Source organism: Capra hircus, chromosome 17, assembly GCF_001704415.2.
Source record: "Capra hircus breed San Clemente chromosome 17, ASM170441v1, whole genome shotgun sequence".
NCBI lineage: Eukaryota > Metazoa > Chordata > Mammalia > Artiodactyla > Bovidae > Capra > Capra hircus.
The window spans coordinates 7056213-7077568 of record NC_030824.1 but is presented as its reverse complement, the minus strand read 5'-3'; the positions used below and the strand labels follow the sequence as shown (position 1 = coordinate 7077568).

Genomic DNA, 21356 nt, shown 5'->3' with positions numbered 1-21356 from the left:
GGACAGTAGGTGCTCAATAAACAATGCTTCAACGCATGGAAATTTTGTTTTTCATTCTTTGCGTTTGTGACAGCCGCCTGGTTTTCAAGAACATTGAAGGCAACCTTAAATGAATCCATATACACAAACCTTCAGAGAGGCATCGTCAACCGAAGAGCCCTCATTGGTACCCAGACGGCCATTTCACAGGCTGGCGGGCGCCCTGTCGGCACCCCAGAGCATCACCAGCAGCCCCGGAGAGCCTGTAAATTTCGCGAACCAGAAGGGCTCTCCCCGCCCCCCTCCGCGCGCACCTCGCTCTGCCCTCCGCCGCCTCCTCTCCGCCCACTCTCGCCGCGGTCTCCTGGCGGCGGCGGCTTTGTCTCGTGGGCTGGTCCCTGGCGGCTCCCTCCCCTGAACAGCTGCCACCGAGGGAGGCAGCCGCGCGGGTCCGGCATCCTAACGCTGAAGCCCCCGAGCGCGCGCTCGTCATCCACCACCACCATGTAAGGGCCATGAACAGGGCTCGTCCTGGCGCAGCGCGGACATGGAGGAGGACTTATTCCAGCTCAGGCAGCTGCCGTGAGTATCTTAAGGGCGAGTCAGAGGCAGACAGGCTTTTCTTTAAAAAGAAAAAAAGAAAGAAAGAAAACCTGCAGGAGAGCATCTCGGCATGCCTTCCCGAATTTAAAGGGAACGGTTTCAGGGGGAGAGACTCAGGCCTGGAGGAGACAAGCCATTTTCCCAACCCCACCGGCTCAGCCTCTGTTATCTCTGACTCAGTCCGGTTTTTTTTTTTTTTTTTTCCCCTCAGATCCGTCAGAATCTTAACGGGGACCTAAACGTGTAATATTTTCCCTTGGAATTGCTCTTCCTCCTAAAGGGATTGGGAGGGTCTGTGTTTTAAGAAAGCGTTAGCTGCTGTTTGGAAATGTGGAGTGAATTTATGAGTCCGTGCAATGACATGGGTCCTTTCCAGCCCTTCTCCTATGCTGTGAAATTCCGAATTTTCCTGCAAGGTCTTTTAGAAGGGAAACTGATGTTGCATACTGTTTTCTGAAAAGCTGGGATTCCTTCCTAGAGAGGAGGCTTCGGCGAAGTCCCCGTTGTTTATGAAGTGTGTGAATGAGAGGGCTGTGTATCTTTGGTGAAACCTCTTGCCTTCTTCTGAATGAAAGGTTTTTGTAACAGCTAGCTAAGTGAGGCTCACTGTCAGGGGCTATCCTTGGGAACTCAGGAATACACTGCTTAGAGGACTGGAATTTTTCTTTCTTTTTTTTTTTTTTTTGAATTTTTCAAGGATACCAAATTTGCTCTGAAAATCTTGGGGAAATACGGTCAAGCAATGGAAAGGGCTTGTAAAGGGGCATTCAAAATTCTCCAACCTCAAGCTGATGGTGATTTGTTAAGCAAATTCCAAGAGTATGAGATGGAGCAACAAAAAGAAATGGGATTTTTGTTTTAATTTTTAGAAGCACTGGTCACTTGGATGGTAAAAGCAGACACTCCTTTGGAATTGTTGGAAAGGATACATTATTGTTAGTATGTATATTTTCTTGACTTAAATGTTTTTTTTTTTTTTTCCTCTCTCTCTCTCTCTAAACCACTGAGGAATTCTCCCAAGTGACTTTTAGTGTGACTGCTACAGCTCTCTGAGGCTCTGAGTACTGAAGGGTATTGAGATTTCTACTTCTCATTCAGTGTAAAATTAATTTGCATTAAAAATTTTAATTAATGAAATGTTTACTCTTAAGCTTTTATTAATTGATCTGCAATGGCCTGTCTTATGTAACACGGCATTATTTCACAAATGCTGAAAGATGCCCAGGTATACTATCCAAAGTTGATCTATGAATCCATGAAAATGTATGTACCTGAGTGCAGATCTCTCAAGGAAAACATTTATTTTCATTGAAAATAAATATGTTTAAAAACCAACCTATTACCTCAAAATAAAAAAATAATCCAGAAACTAAAATATGAAATTTGGAATTCAGGATAAGGATACATGTTGGAACTGCAGTTTTACTAAATTTTCAAATGCTGTCAGGGCATGTGAACTTTGCAAATTACTCAAAGATTCATGTATATTTAATCTACTAATAGAGTGACAAGCCCTTCCTTCATTAGAGAAAAATCAAACCTAATAAGAGGATTTTACTTAAGCTTAAATTAATTTAGTTTTTATACTAATAATAGTATATGTATAGAATAAAGTCCAAAAAGAAGCACAAGAATAAGTCTCTCTCTTCCCAAGCCCCAGTGTTAAGTTTCTTGATTATTTTCCTGATTTTTACACACATGTAATATCTATTAGAAAGGCCACATTGTGTGCTAGCTAAGAGCACTGGCTCTCGAATAAAACAGACTAGGCTTCAAATCCCTACTGTGCCACTTCCTGGCTGTGTGACTTTGTGCAAGTGACTTAACCTTTCTGAAACTCAATTTCCTTAGCCATAAAATGGGAATCATAATAGTACTTGATTCAAAGGCTTATTGGGAAGATCATATGAGGTCATTGTGCCAAATGCCTGGCAGACAGAGACATCAATACATATGAACATCTGAAAAATAATTTATAAAATTATGATTATGATGATATCTGAAAAAAAGTTTGTAAAAACAAAATCTGTAGGCTCTTTCTTCTGGAGTCCCCCAGAATGTAATCTGCAACCCCCAAATTACATTTGAACGAGGTCAAAATTAGCCCTGAAACATGTTAACATTCGTTTATTTTTAAAAAAAAAAAAAGTAAAAGGAACAGCTGTGTAAATCTGAGTGGATTTCACATCACGACATAGGTGTTTTTTAAACCACACCCTGTGTATATTATTCACAGACTGCCGGCAACAGATGGCCTGAGAAAAATATGGGTTTTTTAAAAATCAGAGTGCCTTGTAGAGGATTGGCAAGAGTGGACCTTGGAACAGGCTCAGTCTTGTGGGAAGCCAAGTGTTAATAGATTACAAGCCACTAAGTTGTTTACAGGGTCAGGGGAGGAGGAAGGGGTGAGGATGTCTAAGAAACAGTCCTTCCCAGGACTTGGAGGTGCCTTCATGAACCGCTCCGCGATGGCTTGTGTGAGACCACAGACAACCTCTAACTGTGCACAGCACTATGTGCAGGAGATTCAGAAGGCTGGATTTTGTATCTAGTTCTGCCTTTTTGTGAGATCTTGTGCAAGTCAAATTTTCCTGGGTCTCTCCTTTCTGGGATGAGTTTCCTGAAAACAGATTATGCAGACTACATTGACGGATTGGCTCATCCATTCATTGATTCACTCATTCACTCAACAGTTTTCCTGAGCATCATCCTACATCGGGGAATTCTATGACCAAATAAGATACATGGTCTTTGCCCTCAAGGGGCTCACAGCTAGAGCTTCAGTGTCCAATACAGTGTCCAATACATGTGGCTATTTAAACTTAAATTATGTAGTTGGTATATGAAATAATGTCCATGTGTAATACACAGTGGGCTTCCCAGGTGGTGCTAATAGTAAAGAACCCAGCCCGCCAGTGCAGGAGACACAAGAGACAAGGGTTCAATCCCTGGGTCAGAAAGATCGCCTGGAGAAGGGCATGGCAACCCCCTCCAGTATTCTTGCCTAGAGAATCCCATGGACAGAGGAGCCTGGAGGGCTACAGTCCATAGAGGCGCGAAGAGTCGGACACGACTGAAGTGACACGTGCATTCACATTATAAAGTATGATTTATAGGTAAAATAGGTCCTGTTTACAAAGTCAGTTCCTTCATTGCATTGGTTGCATTTCGAGTGCCCAGTAGCTGCTTGTGGCTCAAGGCTGCTTTAGTCCCATTGTGACAGCCTGGGCCCGGAGCACTTTTGGAACTGCAGAAGGTTCTATTGCACAGCACTGGTCCCATGGGAGAAGCGAATATTGAAGACACAGTTTCACAATAATTATGAGAATTGTCTTAAGGGCTACTTACTTCAGTTAGTATGATAATCCACCTTGCTGCAAATGCAAATAGCATTATTTCCTTCTTTTTTAATGCCTGAGTAGTATTCTGTTCTGTGTGTATCCCCCACATCTCCTTTATCCATTCATCTGTCGATGGACAGACAGTTAAATTGTTTCCATGTCTTCTTGGCTGTTATAAATCGTGCTGCAATGAACACTGGGGCGCGTGTATCTTTTTAAATTATAGTTTTCTCTGAATATATGCCCAAGAGTGGGATTGCTGGATCATATGGTAACTCTATTTTTAGTTTTCTAAGGAAACTCCATACTGTTCTCCATAGTGGCTGCACCAATTTATATTCCTGCCAACAGCACAGGAGGGTTCCCTTTTCTCCACACATGGAGAAGGGGAGACAAGTCTAGTTCTAGATGGCAGAGAGGCAGATCAGAGAAGGCTTCTTGGAGGAAGTGACATTGGCGCTGAACCCCTAGACATGTGTAGAGATCAGCCAGGAGAACAGATAGGAGGGAGCTTTCCAATAGTAGGAACTGTGTGAGGGGAAGAGCTCAAAATCAGGCCAGTGGAGCTTCATGAGCAAGTGAGTGGAGGGAAGGCTGCAGAGGATGGCAGGGACCAGGCCACACAGGACCCTGTAGTAAGGACAAGAAATTGGACATTTACCTTGTGTTTGCTTGATCCACTCACTCCTTTCTTACTAACGCTGTCTTTCAAGATTGAGCTTAGGGACTTCCCTGGTGGGCCAGTGGATAAGAACTCCAACTCCCAGTCCAGGGGGTCTGGGTTTGATCCCTGGTCAGGGAACTAGATCCCACATGCCACAACTAGGAGTTTGCATGCTGCAAGTAAAGATGCCGCGTGCTGCAACGAAGACCTGGAACAGCTCAATAAATAACATAAATATTAAAAAAATAAAGATGGAGCTTAAGTCCATCAGCTCAGTGAATCTTCTGACTCCTCCTGGGGCCTCCTGGGGTAAAAGTGCAGGCTCTGAGTCAGGCAGATCTGGGTTCAAACCCTGGCTCTGCCACTTACCATCTGGGTAACCCTGGCCTAGTGACTTCATCTCCCCATGGTTAGGTGTTCATCTATAACGCTGGGATAATAGTGATATCTGCATGGCAGGGCCGTTGTGAGGATCAGGCAGGTCACACCACTGGGAAGTCCCAGCACAGTGCCTGGCTCCACATAAGGGCTCAACCAGTTGGTACTAGTGTTATTTGTCTTCTTTCACTCTGGACATCTTCCCCTCAACCTCCAGCGTGTTCAAATAGCAAAGCACCTGGAAGCCACGGTCTCCTTTTCAGAATCCTAAGATGTCCTGATGAAAGCTAACAGAGGCACCCGTCCAAACGTGAAGTCTGATCTTTCCTGCACTCTGCTCCTCTTTCAGCCTCTTCCAGTTGATGGTGACTCCATCCTCCCCATTTGGAGTCCGTTTTGACTCCTCCTTCCCTCAGATTTCACTCCAACCCATCAGGAAATTCTCTTGGTCCTGCCTTTAAACTCCATCTAAACTCCTATCACTTCTCTCCAACTCTACTGCTACTCCTTGGTTCAAGTCCCCGTCATCTCTGAACCTGGGTAGATTCCAGGGGTTATCTTGCTGGTCTTCCCGATCCTGCCCTTGTCTCCCTACAGCACATTCTCAACACAGTAACCAAACGTATTCTTTTAAAAAATATATTATTTATTTATTTGGCTGTGCTGGGTCTTAGTTGTGGCATGCAGGATCTTTAGTTGCAGCATATGGGATCTAGTTCCCCGACCAGGGATTGAACTCGGGGGCCCCCTGCCTTGGGAGCGTGACGTCTTAGCCACTGGACCACCAGGGAAAGTCCCTGGAGGGATTCTTTAGACGTCAACTCACAAGCATCTTCAGTTCCAAAACCCTCCTAGGGCTCCCATTTCACCTTGTCTTCTCTACTCTTTCACCCCCTCATGCAGCCATTCTGGCTCCCGTGTGCGTGCGTGTGTGTGTGTGTGTGTGTGTGTGTGTGTGTGTGTTAGTTGCTCAGTTGTGTCTGACTCTTTGCAACCCCATAGAATGTAGCCCGCCAGGCTCCTCTGTCCATGGAATTATCCAGGCAAGAATACTGGAGTGGGTTGCCATTCTCTTCTCCAGGGGATCTTCTCGACCCAGGGTTGGAACCCTGGTCTCCTAAATTGCAGACAGATTCTTTACTATCTGAGCTACCAGGGAAGCCCATGGTCTCCTTGTTGTTCCTTAAATACACCAGGTAGGTTCCTGCTCGAGCACCCACTGTTCTCTCTACCTAGAAAGCTCTTCTCCTAGGTATCTGCTTTACTCAGATCTCAAATGCCACCATCTCACCCAAGCCTACCCTCAACACCTCCTTAAAATCTGTAGCCCTCTCTTACTGCCATTAGGATTTTTGTTGTTGTTCAGTTGCTCAGTTGTGTCTGACTCTTTGCAACCCCACAAACTGCAGCACACCGGGCTTCTTGGATGGCTACTATCAAAAATAAATAAAAACAACAAGTCTTGGTGAGGATATGGAGAAAATGGAATTCTTACACACTGACTATCGGTGAGAATGAAAAATGGGGCAGTCTCCAAAGAAAACAGGATGGAGGCTCCTCAAAAAATTAAGAATTACCATAGGACCCAGCAATTTCACTTCTGGGTATATACCCGCAAAAGAGTTGAAAGCAGAATACGGAAGAGATGTTTGTACAGCCATGTTCATAGCAGCATTATTCGCAATAGCCAAAAGATGAAAGCCACCTAAGGGTCCCTTCATGATGAGTAGATACACAAATGTGGTCTTTCCATATGATGGAATATTATGTAGCCTTCAAAAAGGAAGGGAATCCTGAAACATGCTACAACACAGATAAACCTTGAAGACATTATGCTAAGTGAAATAAGCATAACCTCCACTCTGTGAGGTTTCTAAAGCAATCAAGTTCATAGAGACATAAAGTAGAATGGTAGTTGCCAGAGGCTGGGGAAGGGGAGGAGGGGGATCTGTGTAGTGGGTACACTGTCCGTTTTTACAAGATGAAAAGAGTTCTGTGGATGAACAGTGGTAATGATTGTGCAATATTGTGAATATACTTAATGCCCACTGAACTGTACTCTTTAAAAACACTTAAAATGACAAATGATATCTTCTGTGTATTTTATTGTAGTTGAAAAAAATCATAGCCCTCTTCCCCCATCCTCCAATACCATGTTCAGCTTTTCCTCTTTAAGATTTTTTTTTTAAATATGGACCATTTTTAAAGTCTTTACTGAATTTGTTAACAGTATTGGGTCTGTTTTATGTTTTGTGTTTTTGACCGTGAGGCAATGTGGGATCTTTGCTCCCTGACCACGGGTCAAAGCTGCACCCCCTGCATTGAAAGGCATAGTCCTAAGCACTGGACTGTCAGGGAAATCCCTGCTTTTCCTTTTATTTAAATTGCACATTACCTTCCAACATACCATATAATTTGCTTATTTATTGTTCAGTGTCTGTCTTCACTTAGTTGTATGAAAACTTCACACACCAGGGGTCTGATGGATCCCAAGTTCATGGGACATTGCCTAGATTCCATCCGATACTGGATTTTAGGGTAGATCAAGCCACAGGATTAAGTAAAGACTTTATGCATTGAAAAAAATCAGAAAAATCTGTTCATCAGCTTAATCATTCTCCTTGACAGCAGGGGCCACCATTACTAAGTTTTAGCAGCTAAAGCACTGAGTCCCCATGGAAAGATCAGACATAGCCTTGTTTCATCATAGTCACTCCCCCTCCAAGTTGTGACAATCGAAACTGTCTCCAGACATTGCCAATGTCACCCCATTGAGAACCACTTCTCTGAAGCGTTTTAGTTTAGACAATACATTTTTCAGTCTCTCCATTTACAGAGCATCTTCAGACCTCTCTTTACACCTCACTTTTCTCACATTAGTCATGTAGGGACTGTGGCTTGTGCCCCTTCCTGCAGCTTCAGGATACTTTTGGTAAAAGACTGAAAACTCCCCGAGGGCCAGAATGTGGTCTGACACATAGAATGCCCTCACTGCATGTCTGTCCTGTGTTAATCTTTGTGCATTAATCATGCTTTTTATTTTCTGAATTCTGATGTTTTTACCTTTTGGGGCCTAGCAGATTCTGGAGGGCTCTCCCCTCCCAGGGTTAACTAGTAAATAAGTCGCCTGCCAGTGGACCTTCCGTGTGCAAACCAACCAATCCAAAGCTACTGATGCACCTGCACTAACCGCACCAGGGCCAAATACCAGACAACTGGAGACAGTCCCTATGCTCAGAGCCTGGAGAAATGACTTAAACTAGCTGATCCTCAACCTGCTTGCCCTGCCTCACCTGCTCCTTCCTGTGGAAACCACAGCAAAGACTCTGCCCCAGATTTTATCCTCACCCTTGCCTCCCCAGTTCGATTCCTGGGTCGGGAAGATCCGCTGGAGAAGGGATAACCTACCCGCTCCAGTATTCTTGGGCTTCCCTGGTGGCTCAGCTGGTAAAGAATCCACCTGTAATGTGGGAGACCTGGGTTTGATCCCCGGGTTAGGAAGATCCGCTGGAGGAGGGAACGGCTACCCACTCCAGTATTCTGGCCTGGAGAATTCCATGGACTGTAGAGTCCATGGGGTCACAAAGAGTTGGACACGACCGAGCGGCTTTCACTTTCACTTGCCTCCTTACTGATCCCAGTGTTTCCCCATTTGGCTACCCTCTGCCCCCAAAATGTGGCATGCCCCCTCTTCTTGGAATCTGTGAGTATAACAGAGTCTGAAGTCTTCAGTTGGCAGTCATCTCCTGATCTGTTTGCCACACCTAAATGATAATAAAACCAATATTTTAGGGACTTCCCTGGCGGTCCAGTGGTTAAGACTGCCCATCCAATGCAGGGTCTCAGGTTCGATCCCTGGTTGGGGAACTAAGAGCCCACGTACCACATAGTCAAAAAATAAATAAATGTAAGTTTGACTCAGTGGGATTTTCCAGGCAAGAATACTGGAGTGGGTTTCCATTCCTTCTCCAGTGTTTTAAAACTGCCCACAATCTGTTCATCCTCTTATAGCAAAATATGCCTGAATGATCTCAAAATCAACTCTGGTCACCTTCCCCCGTCTCACTCTACTTGTAAACCTTTCAGGGGCATCCCACTGATCTCAGGAAAACATGGAAACCCTGTGGTCTCTGTATAATTCAGCCTGTCTCTCCCACCTCTACTCCTTGGTCCTACTCCCTGGGTCTGTGTCCTCCCCCATCTCCGTGGGATTCTCCTGGTCCCCAGACCTCAGGCAAGTCTATCCTGACTACTCTTCCCTCCAGTTGTTCTTTATCTTGGCACCCTATTTGTTTCCCTCTCAAGGTTCATTCATTTGCAAACGTATAATGATTTCTTGTTTACTTGTATATTAACCGTCTTCTCAACAGGGAATCCATTTCAGGAGGGCAGGTGTATTTTATCCCCTTTCGTATCTGAGCCTTCAGCGCACAGTCAGCACTCAGTAAACATTTATTAAAATACTGAAGAATAGGGACTTCCCTGGCGGTCCAGTGGTTAACACTGTGCTCTTCCAGTGCAGGGGGCACAGGTTCGATCCCTGGGCACTAAGATGCCACGTGCTGCGTGGCATGACCAAGTGAAATAAAATACTAAAGAAGGGGGCCAGACTCTTTTGAGATGCTCTCTCTGTTGACTCCTTTAATCTCCATGGCAACCCTGTGAGATGGGAATTACCATCTCCATTCTACCAGCAGGACACTGAGACCCAGAGAAGTAAAGTAACCTAACCTCAGAGCCGCCGAGTAGTGGGGGCAGGAAATTCAAACCCAGATCAGTCTGTTTGCAGAGTTGGGCACTCCTTTCTATGACACCCCCACCCCATGTTTAGGCATGACTTGAAATGCTACCCTGTCGTAGTCACAATTAGGCACAAGCTTCCTTTTTCAGTCTGATAGATTCATGAACTCAGGGGATAAATACCCAGAAGCTCAGATGAAAATAGAAAAAAAAATCTTCCTCACCCTAATCGCATCTCAGACCCTAATTTAAGGTACTGAGGTGAATTACATGGTGGTTCAAGCAAAATCTTTGGGTTGACAGTTATTTCCTCAAGCTCTTCCCTTCTTTCAATAGAAAAATTATGTAAAACAAATGTTCCCTGCTATTTTGGTAAATTATATGCTATATATACACAACAAATGCCAAGAAATTGTGAGCCAGCTTGTTTCGAAGCCCTCATATAGTTAACATATGCCACTGCTATTTTCTTTTTCTTTCATATTACATTTTTTTCCCCTTGGAAAATCTTGGCTCATGTCGCTGATAACTGCTTTTAGGAACCCATCTGATTCAAAATGTAGTCTGGCTTTCTGAGTGTAATTTAATGTCAGAGGTCTCTCTTTACATCCGTCTTAAAACAAGTTTTAATAAATAAAGGGCCCTGGCTTCTAGTGGATTGCCAGAGAAGGAATGTGAACAGATCCTGGCTTAAAACGCCAGGGAGCTGAGCCATTTCTCAAAGTCAAATTTCACAAAGGTCAGTGTCCTCCGTGCTCAAGGTACAAAGGTGACTTGAACGAAGCTGGGTTGGAGGAAAGCCAATGTTGACACAAAGCCTCCACAGTTTTCTGTTCATCAAGCTCAGTTTGTCTTCACGACAGTCCTGTAAGCCTGTCTTCATCCCACTTCACAGATGAACGTGTCTGTAACATGCTTAGCTAATGTTACAGATTGAGAAGTGTTCTGTAAATAGTCACTATTGTGATTTATCTTGATTATTTAAGTTAATAGGTGTGCAGGTTTAAAAATTTACATATTACAGAAGGATCCAAAATGAAAAGTAAAAAGAAATTTCTTTCCCTCAAAACTCCCCATCCCCATCTGTCCTCCTTCCCAAAAATCAATCAGTCTCAGGCTTCTTAAGTATCCTTCCAGAATGTTCGATGGCCGAAGAGAAAATATTCTTGAGCACACTTGAACATGCACATGAATTCATGTACACGAATTCCCTGGGGACCTGGTTACAGCGCAGATGTTGATTTAGAAGATCTCGGTCAGGACCTGAGACTCAGCGTTTCTAACAAGTCCCTGGGGAGGCTGGGTCTCTGGTTCGAGACCATACTTAAATCTTAGTACCGAGAACCTAGATCGTGGGACTGTAGCACATTTAATAGTGAGCCCCGGCAGGAGTTCCCTGGCAGTCCAGTGGCTTTCGCTGCCACGTCCCTGGATTTGATCCCTGGTCTGGGAACTGGGATCCCACAAGCTGTGTGGCCAAAAACAAATGAGCCCCAACAATCTTTGCCTGTTAGTTCTTGCAACTGACTTGTGTGTCTGTTCATTGTGTGTGTTTACGGTGTTAAAATAGTCGCTATAAAGTTTACCATTTCAACAGCTGTGCGGCTAATGGTATGAATTATATTCCATGTCGTGTTACCTTCACTACCATCCATCTCCAGAACTTTCTCATCTTCCTCAACTGAAACTCTGTGCCCATTAAACACTAACTCCCCATTCCCCTCTGTCCCCCCAACCCCCAGAGCTTGGGGACCACTGTTCTACTTTCTCTCTGTGTAAGCCCATTTAGATAGGCGGACTAGTACAGTCATTGCCCTTTGGTGTTGGTTTTATTTCACTTAGTGCAGTGTCTTCAAAGTACATCCATGTTGTAACATGGGTTAGAATTTCCATCCTTTTTAAGACTGAGTAATACTCGGTTGTATGGATAGACCACAGTTTGTTTATCCATTCATCCACTGATAGCCACTTAAGTTGTTTCCACTTTCACCTGTTGTGACTCAGATCAACACAAATTAAAAAAAAAAAACAAAACAACTTTTTTCTTTTTGGCTGCACCATGCAGCCTCCAGGATCTTAGTTCCCTGACTAGGGATGGAACCTGCACTCCCTGAAGTGGAAGTGCAGAGTCTGGACCGACAGGGAAGTCCCAGTAGTGGCTGTTCCATCATCTATTTAATTACTCCTCTCTTGGTGATTATTTCTGGTTTAGTATTATTTGCAGCAAAGCTGCAAAGAGATGCTAGCACCAGAAGAGAATACAGAGAGCTGAAGTGGGGATGCTGAAATCAGATAGCTTCACCAAAGCCTAGACACTCACTGTGTGACTTTGGGCAAGCTCCCAGCCCCTTGTGCTTGAGTGTCCTCCTCTGCAAAATGGGGACCATGAAAGTGGGAATAAATAATTTAATGATGCAAAGTGCAAACACTGGGCCTGACGCATGGCGAGCTGACGATCCACATCTGCCATCACTGGGAGGGTAAGCCATTGCTTACCGTGACTGTCCCCACAATGAACTGCCAGCACAGCCTCACCTTCCGGGTTGGCGCTCAAAGCACTGAAAAATTGGAAAGACATCACAGCTTGCCTGGGTGCTCAGCCGTGTCCCACTCTTTGCGACCCCAGGGACTGTAGCCCTCCAGGCTTCTCTGTCCACGGGATTTGCCAGGCAAGAATACTGGGGCAGGTTGCCATTTCCTTCTCCAGGGGATCTTCCTGACCCAGAGATCGAACCTGTGTCTCCTGTGACTCCTGCATTGGCAGGTGGAATCTTTACCACTGAGCCACCTGGGAAGCCCATATCACTGCTTACCTTCTCAGAAGGTGTAATTCTTCACATTCTATCTTCTATTAATACCTCAGGGGACTGTTTGTAGTTTTGAGTTGGGGGGTTGCTTCCAGGGGAGTGAGAGCCCTACTCTTTGTTGCTTCCTTCCTGGAACCCCCTTTGCATCACCACTCAGTGGGTTACAGAGTTAAAATGTCTCCCCGCCTCACCACACCCCCAGCCTCTCACTGCACCCAGTTCATTTCATTTACAGCTTTTCTTGCAAAGTACAGAATATCTGTGTAGCAGTATATGCATCCACATGCATAATTTTATATATAAATACATATTTATATTTATAATATTAATTTATATACTGACATAAAATTATGTTTATAGCTATAATATTCATATATGTATGTATTTATAATTATTCACATTTAAAATACAAAACTGCATGTGAATATATACATGAAATTTTTATTGAGGTATAAAAAATTATATGTGTATATCCACATGCATTTTTGTATTTATATATGTAAATAATTGTAAATACATACATATATAAAGAACTACATACTTATGCATTTATATATAATGCTTATATAAGGAGAAGAGGACAACACAGGATGAGATGGTTGGATGGCATCACCGATTCTATGCACATGAACTTGGGCGAATTCCGGGAGATGGTGAAGGACAGGGAGGCCTGGCATGCTGCAGTCCATGAGGTCGCAAAGAGTCTAACACAACTTGACGACTGATCAACAAAAAGTTGATTTACAATATTATTTTGGTTTCAGGTTTAAAACATAGTGATTCACAATTTCTAAAGATTAGGCTCCATTTATGTTATTATGAAATATTGGCTGTATTCCCTATACTGCACAATATATCTATTTTATACATAGTAGTTTATATCTCTTAATTCCCTACCCCTATCTTGCCCCTAACCCTTTCACCCTTCCCACTGGTAACCACTAGTTTGTTCTCTATATCCACAGGTCCTGCTTCTTTTTTGTTAAATTCACTAGTATATTTCATGTTTAGATTCCATATATAAGTGATAATATACAGTGTTTGTCTTTCTCTGATAAATTTCATGGAGGTGACATTCATGGCGGTGCTAAGGGTTGAGGGTTTGGGGGTTTAGGGGAGAGAGGGGCATGGCAAAATAAGGTAAAATTCACCATTGTCACCATTTTTAAGAGTACAAGCCTGTGGCATTAAGTGCCTTCGCGTTGTGCAACCATCAGTACCATCCGTCTCCAGGACAGTTTTCATCTTCCCGGACTGAAACTCTGCCTGTTAAACACGAAGTCCCTATGTCTTCCTCTCCCAGCCCCGGGGAGCCCCCATTCTGCTTTCCGCCTCTGAGTCTGACTGCGTATGGAATCATGCAGCATTTGTCTTTTGTGACTGGCATATCTCACTTAGCATAATGTCTTCAAGTCTCATCCATGTTATGTAATGTGTAGAATTTCTTTCCTTTCCAGTTCCTTTTTTTTTTTTTTTTTTTTTTGATGCACAGCTTGTGGGATCTTAGTTCCCTGACCAGGGATCAAAGGCCCTCAGCTATGCAAGCACAGAGCCCTAACTGCTAGGCAACCAGGGAATTTCCCCTTCCCTTCCCTTTTTTTTTTTTTTGGACTTCCCAAGTGGCTCAGTGGTAAAGAACCTGCCTGCCAATGCATGATCTCCTGAAGGAGATGCCAGTTCGATTCCTGAGTCAGGAAGATCCCCTGGAGAAGGAAATGGCAACCCACTCCAGTATTTTTGCCTGGGAAATCCCATGGACAGAGGAGCCTGGTGGGTTGCAGTCCATGGGGTTGCAAAAGAGTTGGACAGGGCTGAAGGACAAATACTTTCACTTTTCCCTTTTTAAAAAAAAATGATTAATTTTATTGAATCTTCACCCTAGTATGCACCTCTTTTTATAAAGCCATTTTTATTTTATTAGTTATTTTTAATAAATTATAAATCAATAATTTTTACTTATTTATTTTGGTCACACTGCACAGCATGCCGGATTTTAGTTCCCTAGCCAGGGATTGAATCCACGCCCCCTGCAGTGGAAGCAAGGATTCCTAACCACTGGACTGCTGGGGAGTGCCCCCTTCCCTTCCTTTCTGAAGCTGAATAATAGCCCACTGCATGTATAGACTACATTTTGCTAACGCACTCGTCCACTGATGGACACTGGGGTGTTTTCACCTTTGGGCTGTCATGAATACTCCTGTCATCATGGACGTACATTTACAATGTTGTACCACCTTCCCTTCTGTCTATTTCCGGACCAATTTCATCATCCCCGAAAGGGAATTCTGTGCCCTTAGACAGTCACTCCCTCTCCCTCCTTCCCCAGCCTCTGGCAACCACTGATCTGCTTTCTGTCTCTCTGAAGTTGCTGCACATAAATGGGATCACGCATATGTGACTCTCTGTGTCTGGCTGCTTTCACTCAGCAGCATGTTTCAAGGTTCTGACAGTGGCTCGAGGACCTTACAGTGGTTATGCTGGAGACTGCTCAGAGCAGATTTGATGGTTAGATATTCAGGAAATCTCAGAGCCTTCTATTTAACTGTTGAGAGCTTAAAGCGGGTCGTGGTGGGAGTTATTTACCCCATAGATATTGGCAAATGCTATACCCATCAGTATGGTCTTGGGGGGTTTATCTGAGACTCAGTTTGTAGGCTCTGCTTCAGAGCCTCCCCATAATCTCCATCAGCACCACCCCCCCTGCAAAGCTGCTGCTGTTTAGTTGCTAAGTTGTATCCGACTCTTTGTGACCCACTAGACTGCGGCCTGCCAGGCTCCCCTGCCCATGGGATTTCCCAGGCAAGAATACTGGAGTGAGTTGCCCTCTCCTTCTCCAGGGGGATCTTCCCAACTAAGGGCTCAAACCCGCCTCTCCTGCATTGGTAGGTGGATTCTTTACCACTGACATCCAGGCTGAAGCCTTGGTTCTTTCAAGCTGTATTGAGAGATGGAGATTGGAAAAGAGACCTGGTGGCTTCAAATGAATTAGAATCAAATGTTGGCAGTTTCATATAGTTCAACCTTCTAGTAGGGTCCTTAAGCTGGACAAGAAGCAAGGATAGTTCTCTCATTGTTATCTACTTATTTTTATCTGTTTTAGATATTTCAAAATAAAAGATTTTGTGGGGGAGGAATGGAAGGGTTTAACTGGTATCCTGTCTTTGGCCAGAAACACAAGGTTTTGACCAGACAGACCTAAGGGTGACCCCCGGCTCCATGCCTTTTTAGCTCTGCGAAAAGTGAAAGTGAAGTCGTTCAGTCGTGTCGGACACTTTGGGACCGCATGGACTGTAGCCTATCAGGCTCCTCCGTCCATGGGATTTTCCAGGCAAGAGTGCTGGAGTGGACTGCCATTTCCTTCTCCAGGGGATCTTCCCGACCCAGGAATGGAACCCGGGTCTCCCGCTTTGCAGGCCGACGCTTTACCGTCTGAGCCACCAGGGAAGCCCCTGTGACCATGGTTAAATTCCATGACTTCTGGGGCCTCCGTTTTCTTGTCTGTACAATGGCTATAAACACACCAACCTCACAGAGCTGTTGTACTTCCCTGGTGGCTCAGCGGTAAAGGATCCACCCGCCAAGCAGGAGATATGGGTGTGATCCCTGGGTCCGGAAGATCCCCTGGAGAAGGGAAGGCTACCCACTCCACTATTCTTGCCTGGAGAATCCCACGGACACAGGAGCCTGGTGGGCTACAGTCCATAGGGCTGCAAAGAGGCAGACATGACTGTGACCAAACAACGAACAGGGCTGCTGTGCAGAGCGAGTGCGTCGAGAGCAACATCTAGAACGAGGCACGGAAGCTGCCGGACGGTTTGGGGCGTGGTGGAGAGGGGGCGTGGTGGAGAGGGGCGTGGTGGAGAAGGGGCGTGGTGGAGGGGGCGTGGTGGAGAGAGGGGCGTGGTGGAGGGGGCGCGGTGGAGAGAGGGGCGTGGTGGAGAAGGGGCGTGGTGGAGGGGGCGTGGTGGAGAGAGGGGCGTGGTGGAGCTGGCGGCAGGTGGTGGAGTGATTGCTCCAAGGTTCAGTTTCAGCCGCTCTGCCTGCAGACCCTGTGCGCTGTACTCTGCCCCGTATTTCCAGCCGGAGACGAGCTTGACAGCTGGAGCTTTCCCAGTTCAGCCTGGCCATTGAATGGTGTTTCCGGTATTTACAAAATTGCTATGATATCATCTGCCTTTTCTCCCAATTCGCAAGCAAGGAATGTTCCCCCAGGCTTCTGGAATCTGGAGACTTAGGCTTTCTATGCCAGAGCACTAGTTATTCTTGGTGAAACGTGCGGAATAAGGCAATAGTTAATTGATGATGATGATAGCAATTTTTTTAAAACGTAGAAATTTCTCCATTTTAGGGTGGTAGGAGGGGGGTTCACGATCGGGAACTCATGTACACCCGTGGCGGATTCATGTCAATGTATGGCAAAACCAATACAGGATTGTAAATTAAAAATAAATAAATAAAAAGAAATGTATCCATTTTTACCTTTTAAAAAGGCCCAAATTTGCCCTCCAGTTCCTTGATGGCGCAGTGGTAAAGAATCCGCCAGCCTATGCAGGACACGCTGGTTCAATCCCTGGGTCGGGAAAATCCCCTGAAAGAGGAGATGGCAGCCCACTCCAATATTCTTGCCTGGGAAAGCCTATGGGCAGGGGAGCCTGGTGGGCTACAGTCCACAGGATGGCAAAGAGTCAGAGACGATGGAGTGACTGGGCACTCACACACGCCCTCATCAGCCCTCTGCCCTCTATGCCCTTGGCATCCCAGACTTCTTTTTTCAAAGCCCAGGGAGGAATGGGCATCACTCATTCCATATGGCTGTCTCCTGGGAAGGTAGGGACTCGTCTCTTCTGTTACTGCCGTGACCTTGCAACTCATCGCAGGGCTGGCAGAAAGCAGGAGTTTTGTTTCAGGATGAGGAAGCTAGAAGGAGACAGGTTATTATGTTTTTGCGTGGGTCTCAGATAAATAAGTTGCTGCTCAAAGAAATCAAGGCATTTCCCAGAGTCGCAAGAAACAGCACAGTGTGAAGGAATGTATTGTATTGAGAGTAAAGTCCATGGGGTCTCAAACTCAAATGCCTATGAGGGCAAGGGGAACAAAGTGCCAAGTGAGAAGAACACAGAGGTAAGTGTAAAGAAAAATGGCAAGAGACCGTAAGGGCTGGAGGTCCTTTGGAGAGGATGAGACTGTCAGTCATCTGGGGATTGAGTGGCCCACATACAAGGGACACACTGCTCTGGTCTAGCCATGTTGGTCCCTTATTAGAATGTAGGTCCCAGATGGCCAGATATTCTGTTTTTTAAAGAGACATCAGGAATCTGGATTTCTTTGTGAATTCTTCTAATTTTAAAACTTTGATGTTCACTTTAAATTAAAAAAAAATACTATGTGGGCAGCTTTTTGTAAGCATAAAGCAATCTTTATGTGACCAAATTGTTACTTACATTCATTTCAGTTCAGTTGATTGGTCGTGTCTGACTCCTTGCAACCTCATGAACCGCAGCACGCCAGGCCTCCCTGTCCATCACCAACTCCTGGAGTTGACTCAAACTCATGTCCATAGAGTCAGTGATGCCATCCAGCCATCTCATCCTCTGTCGTCCCCTTCTCCTCCTGCCCCCAATCCCTCCCAGCATCAGAGTCCTTTCCAATGAGTCAAACCCTTCGCATGGGCTGGCCAAAGTATTAGAGTTTCAGCTTTAGCATCAGTCCTTCCAGTGAACACCCAGGACTGATCTCCTTTAAGATGGACTGGTTGGATCTCCTTGCAGTCCAAGGAACTCTCAAGAGTCTTCTCCAACACCACAGTTCAAAAGCATCAATTCTTTGGCGCTCAGCTTTCTTCACATTCCAAGTTTCACATCCATACATGACCACTGGAAAAACCATAGCCTTGACTAGACAGACCTTTGTTGGCAAAGTAATGTCTCTGCTTTTAATATGCTATCTAGGTTGGTCATAACTTTCCTTCCAAGGAGTAAGCGTCTTTTAATTTCATGGCTGAAATCACCATCTGTAGGGATTTTGGAGCCCCAAAATATAAAGTCTGACACTATTTCCACTGTTTCCCCATCTATTTCCCATGAAGTGATGGGACCAGATGCCATGATCTTTGTTTTCTGAATGTTGAGCTTTAAGCCAACTTTTTCACTGTTCTTTTTCACTTTCATCAAGAGTCTCTTTAGCTCCTCTTCACTTTCTGCCCTAAGGGTGGTGTCATCTGCATTATCTGAGGTTATTGATATTTCTCCCGGCAATCTTGATTACAGCTTGTGCTTCCTCCAGCCCAGCATTTCTCGTGATGTACTCTGCATATAAGTTAAATAAACAGGATGACAATATACAGCTTTGACGTACTCCCTTTCCTATTTGGAACCAGTCTGTTGTTCCATGTCCAGTACTGACTGTTGCTTCCTGACCTGCATTTAGGTTTCTCAAGAGACAGGTCAGGTGGTCTGGTATTCCCATCTCTTTCAGAATTTTCCACAGTTTATTGTGAGCCACACAGTCAAAGGCTTTGGCATAGTCAATAAAGCAGAAATAGATGTTTTTCTGGAACTCTCTTGCTTTTTCCATGATCCAGGGGATGTTGGTAATTTGATCTCTGGTTCCTCTGCCTTTTCTAAAACCAGCTTGAATAACAGGAAGTTCGCAGTTCACATATTGTTGAGGCCTGCCTTGGAGAATTTTGAGCATTATTTTACTAGCGTGTGAGATGAGTGCAATTGTGTGGTAGTTTGAGCATTCTTTGGCATTGCCTTTCTTTGGGATTGAAATGAAAACTGACCTTTTCCAGTCCTGTGGCCACTGCTGAGTTTTCCAAATGTGCTGGCATGTTGAGTGCAGCAGTCTCAACAGCATCATCTTTTAGGATTTGAAACAGCTCAACTGGGATTCCATGACCTCCACTAGCTTTGTTCATGGTGATGCTTTCTAAGGCCCACTTGACTTCACATTCCGGGATGTCTGGCTCTAGGTGAGTAATCACACCATCGTGATTATCTTGGTTGTGAAGCTCTTTTTTGTACAGTTCTTCTGTGTATTCTTGCCACCTCTTCTTAATATCTTCTGCTTCTGTTAGGTCCATACCATTTTTGTCCTTTATCAAGCCCATCTTTGCATGAAATGTTCCCTAGGCAAACCATTCAGTATCACTGTAATCCAAACCTATGCCCCAACCAGTAACGCTGAAGAAGCTGAAGTTGAACGGTTACTTACATTAGATACAGACAAATGAGTATAAATTCTGAAACACATATGCTTCCAAACGGAATTTAGATCTAGAACAAAGATATCCTTATTCACATGGCTTACTATGTGAATAGGGCTCCCCTTGGAGTTGTGCAGTGGCCAACCTGTCCAGCTGTACTAGACAGCCCTGATACATAACTCTTAAATTTGTCACCCTCCCCACAGCCCAACTCAACAGAAATGCCAGCCCCTACCTCTTTCACCCATTCATGGACCATGAGAGAACTCTCTGGACCACAAGAGAAAGCTTTTCACCTGTCTTGGGCACAACTATACCGCAAGGTCATCGAGGAGGAGTTCTATCCATCATGACCAGATTTGCTCTCTCCTCTAGGGTGGTGAAATTCCGTCGCACAGGCGAGAGTGCAAGGTCAGAGGACGACACGGCTTCGGGAGAGCATGAGATCCAGATTGAAGGGGTCCGTGCAGGCCTAGAGGCCGTGGAGCTGGACGATGGGGCGGCCGTGCCCAAGGAGTTTGCCAATCCCACCGACGGTGAGGGGGCCCTGCAGTTGGGGCAGGCCATCGTCAGGGGCTCTGAGCCTCCAGGGTTGCCTCTGCAGGTGGCACTCAGAGGGGTCTTGTGAAGGGGCAGGCAGGAGAGCCTGGAGGGCCCAGGGTGACACTGGCAGTGGGGGCTGGACCTGCACGGCTTTCTCAGCAGGCGAGATTGCATCACCATCCCTGACAGTCAGCATCGTTGACTAACACTTGGCCGAGGATGGCAGCCACAATGATGACGGTGAGGGTGATGGTGGTGATGACGAGCAGATGGTGCTGATGACGGTGAGGGTGATGGTGGTGATGACGAGCAGATGGTGCTGATGGTGGTGATGGTGACTGTGAAGATGATGACAGTGATCAGAGCCACAGACGCAGGCTGAGGGTCTACTCTGTGCCAGGCCCGGTTCTAAGCACTTTACATATAATACCCATTTCATCTTCACAACAGTTCTGATTAGAACTATTACAGTCATCTTCCCCATTTTGCAGGAGAGGCCACAGAAGCACAGAAAGGTTACGTATCTTGCCCAGGGTCCCACAGTTAGAACTTAGCCAAGCTGGATTTACACCCAGGAAATCTGGCCTCAGAGACCACATCCGTACCTGTGACCTTGTGCTCCCTCTGAGTAGAGATGGTTAAAGGAGATTTGAAGTGCTCATGGGGGACCTGGTCTCCCCGTACCACCTGATAATGCTGATGCATGAAAACGTTCCATTCGTTCCTCCAAGGGCCCAGATTCCCAACCAGAGAGAGGGTTAACAGCTTGAGCCCAAGGCCGTTGTTGGCAGATCTAAGGAGGCAATGACTGGAGTGGGAGTGAAGGCAGCGGTTAGAAGCAGTGGCTTCAGGTCCAGGCTGATCTGGGCTAAATTCCCAGATCTGCAGTGTGCCAGCTGTATCACCACTGGGCAAGTCCATGTCCTCCTCTGAAAAATGGGGCTAAGACTGAGCCTTTAACTAGTAGGTGTCATAGGGACTCAGTGAGATTATGTACAGCAGGCTCTTAAAGCCTGGGTCCCCAACCCCTGGTTCCAGTCTGTGGCCTGTTAGGAACCGGGCCACACAGCTAGAAGTGAGCAGGGGTGAGCAAG

At 45.4% G+C, this 21356-nt stretch overlaps 1 protein-coding gene across 1 annotated transcript in view; it reads left to right on the top strand.

The window, feature by feature from the left end:
• The window catches only part of SVOP (SV2 related protein), a 68138-nt gene continuing 47046 nt past the window's right edge, over positions 265-21356 (top strand). Inside the window, exons 1-2 of the mRNA XM_005691591.3 lie at positions 265-561; positions 20095-20255. Of these exons, the coding sequence (XP_005691648.1) occupies positions 527-561; positions 20095-20255 (196 nt within the window). The 5' untranslated portion in view covers positions 265-526. The remainder of the gene's footprint in view (positions 562-20094; positions 20256-21356) is intronic.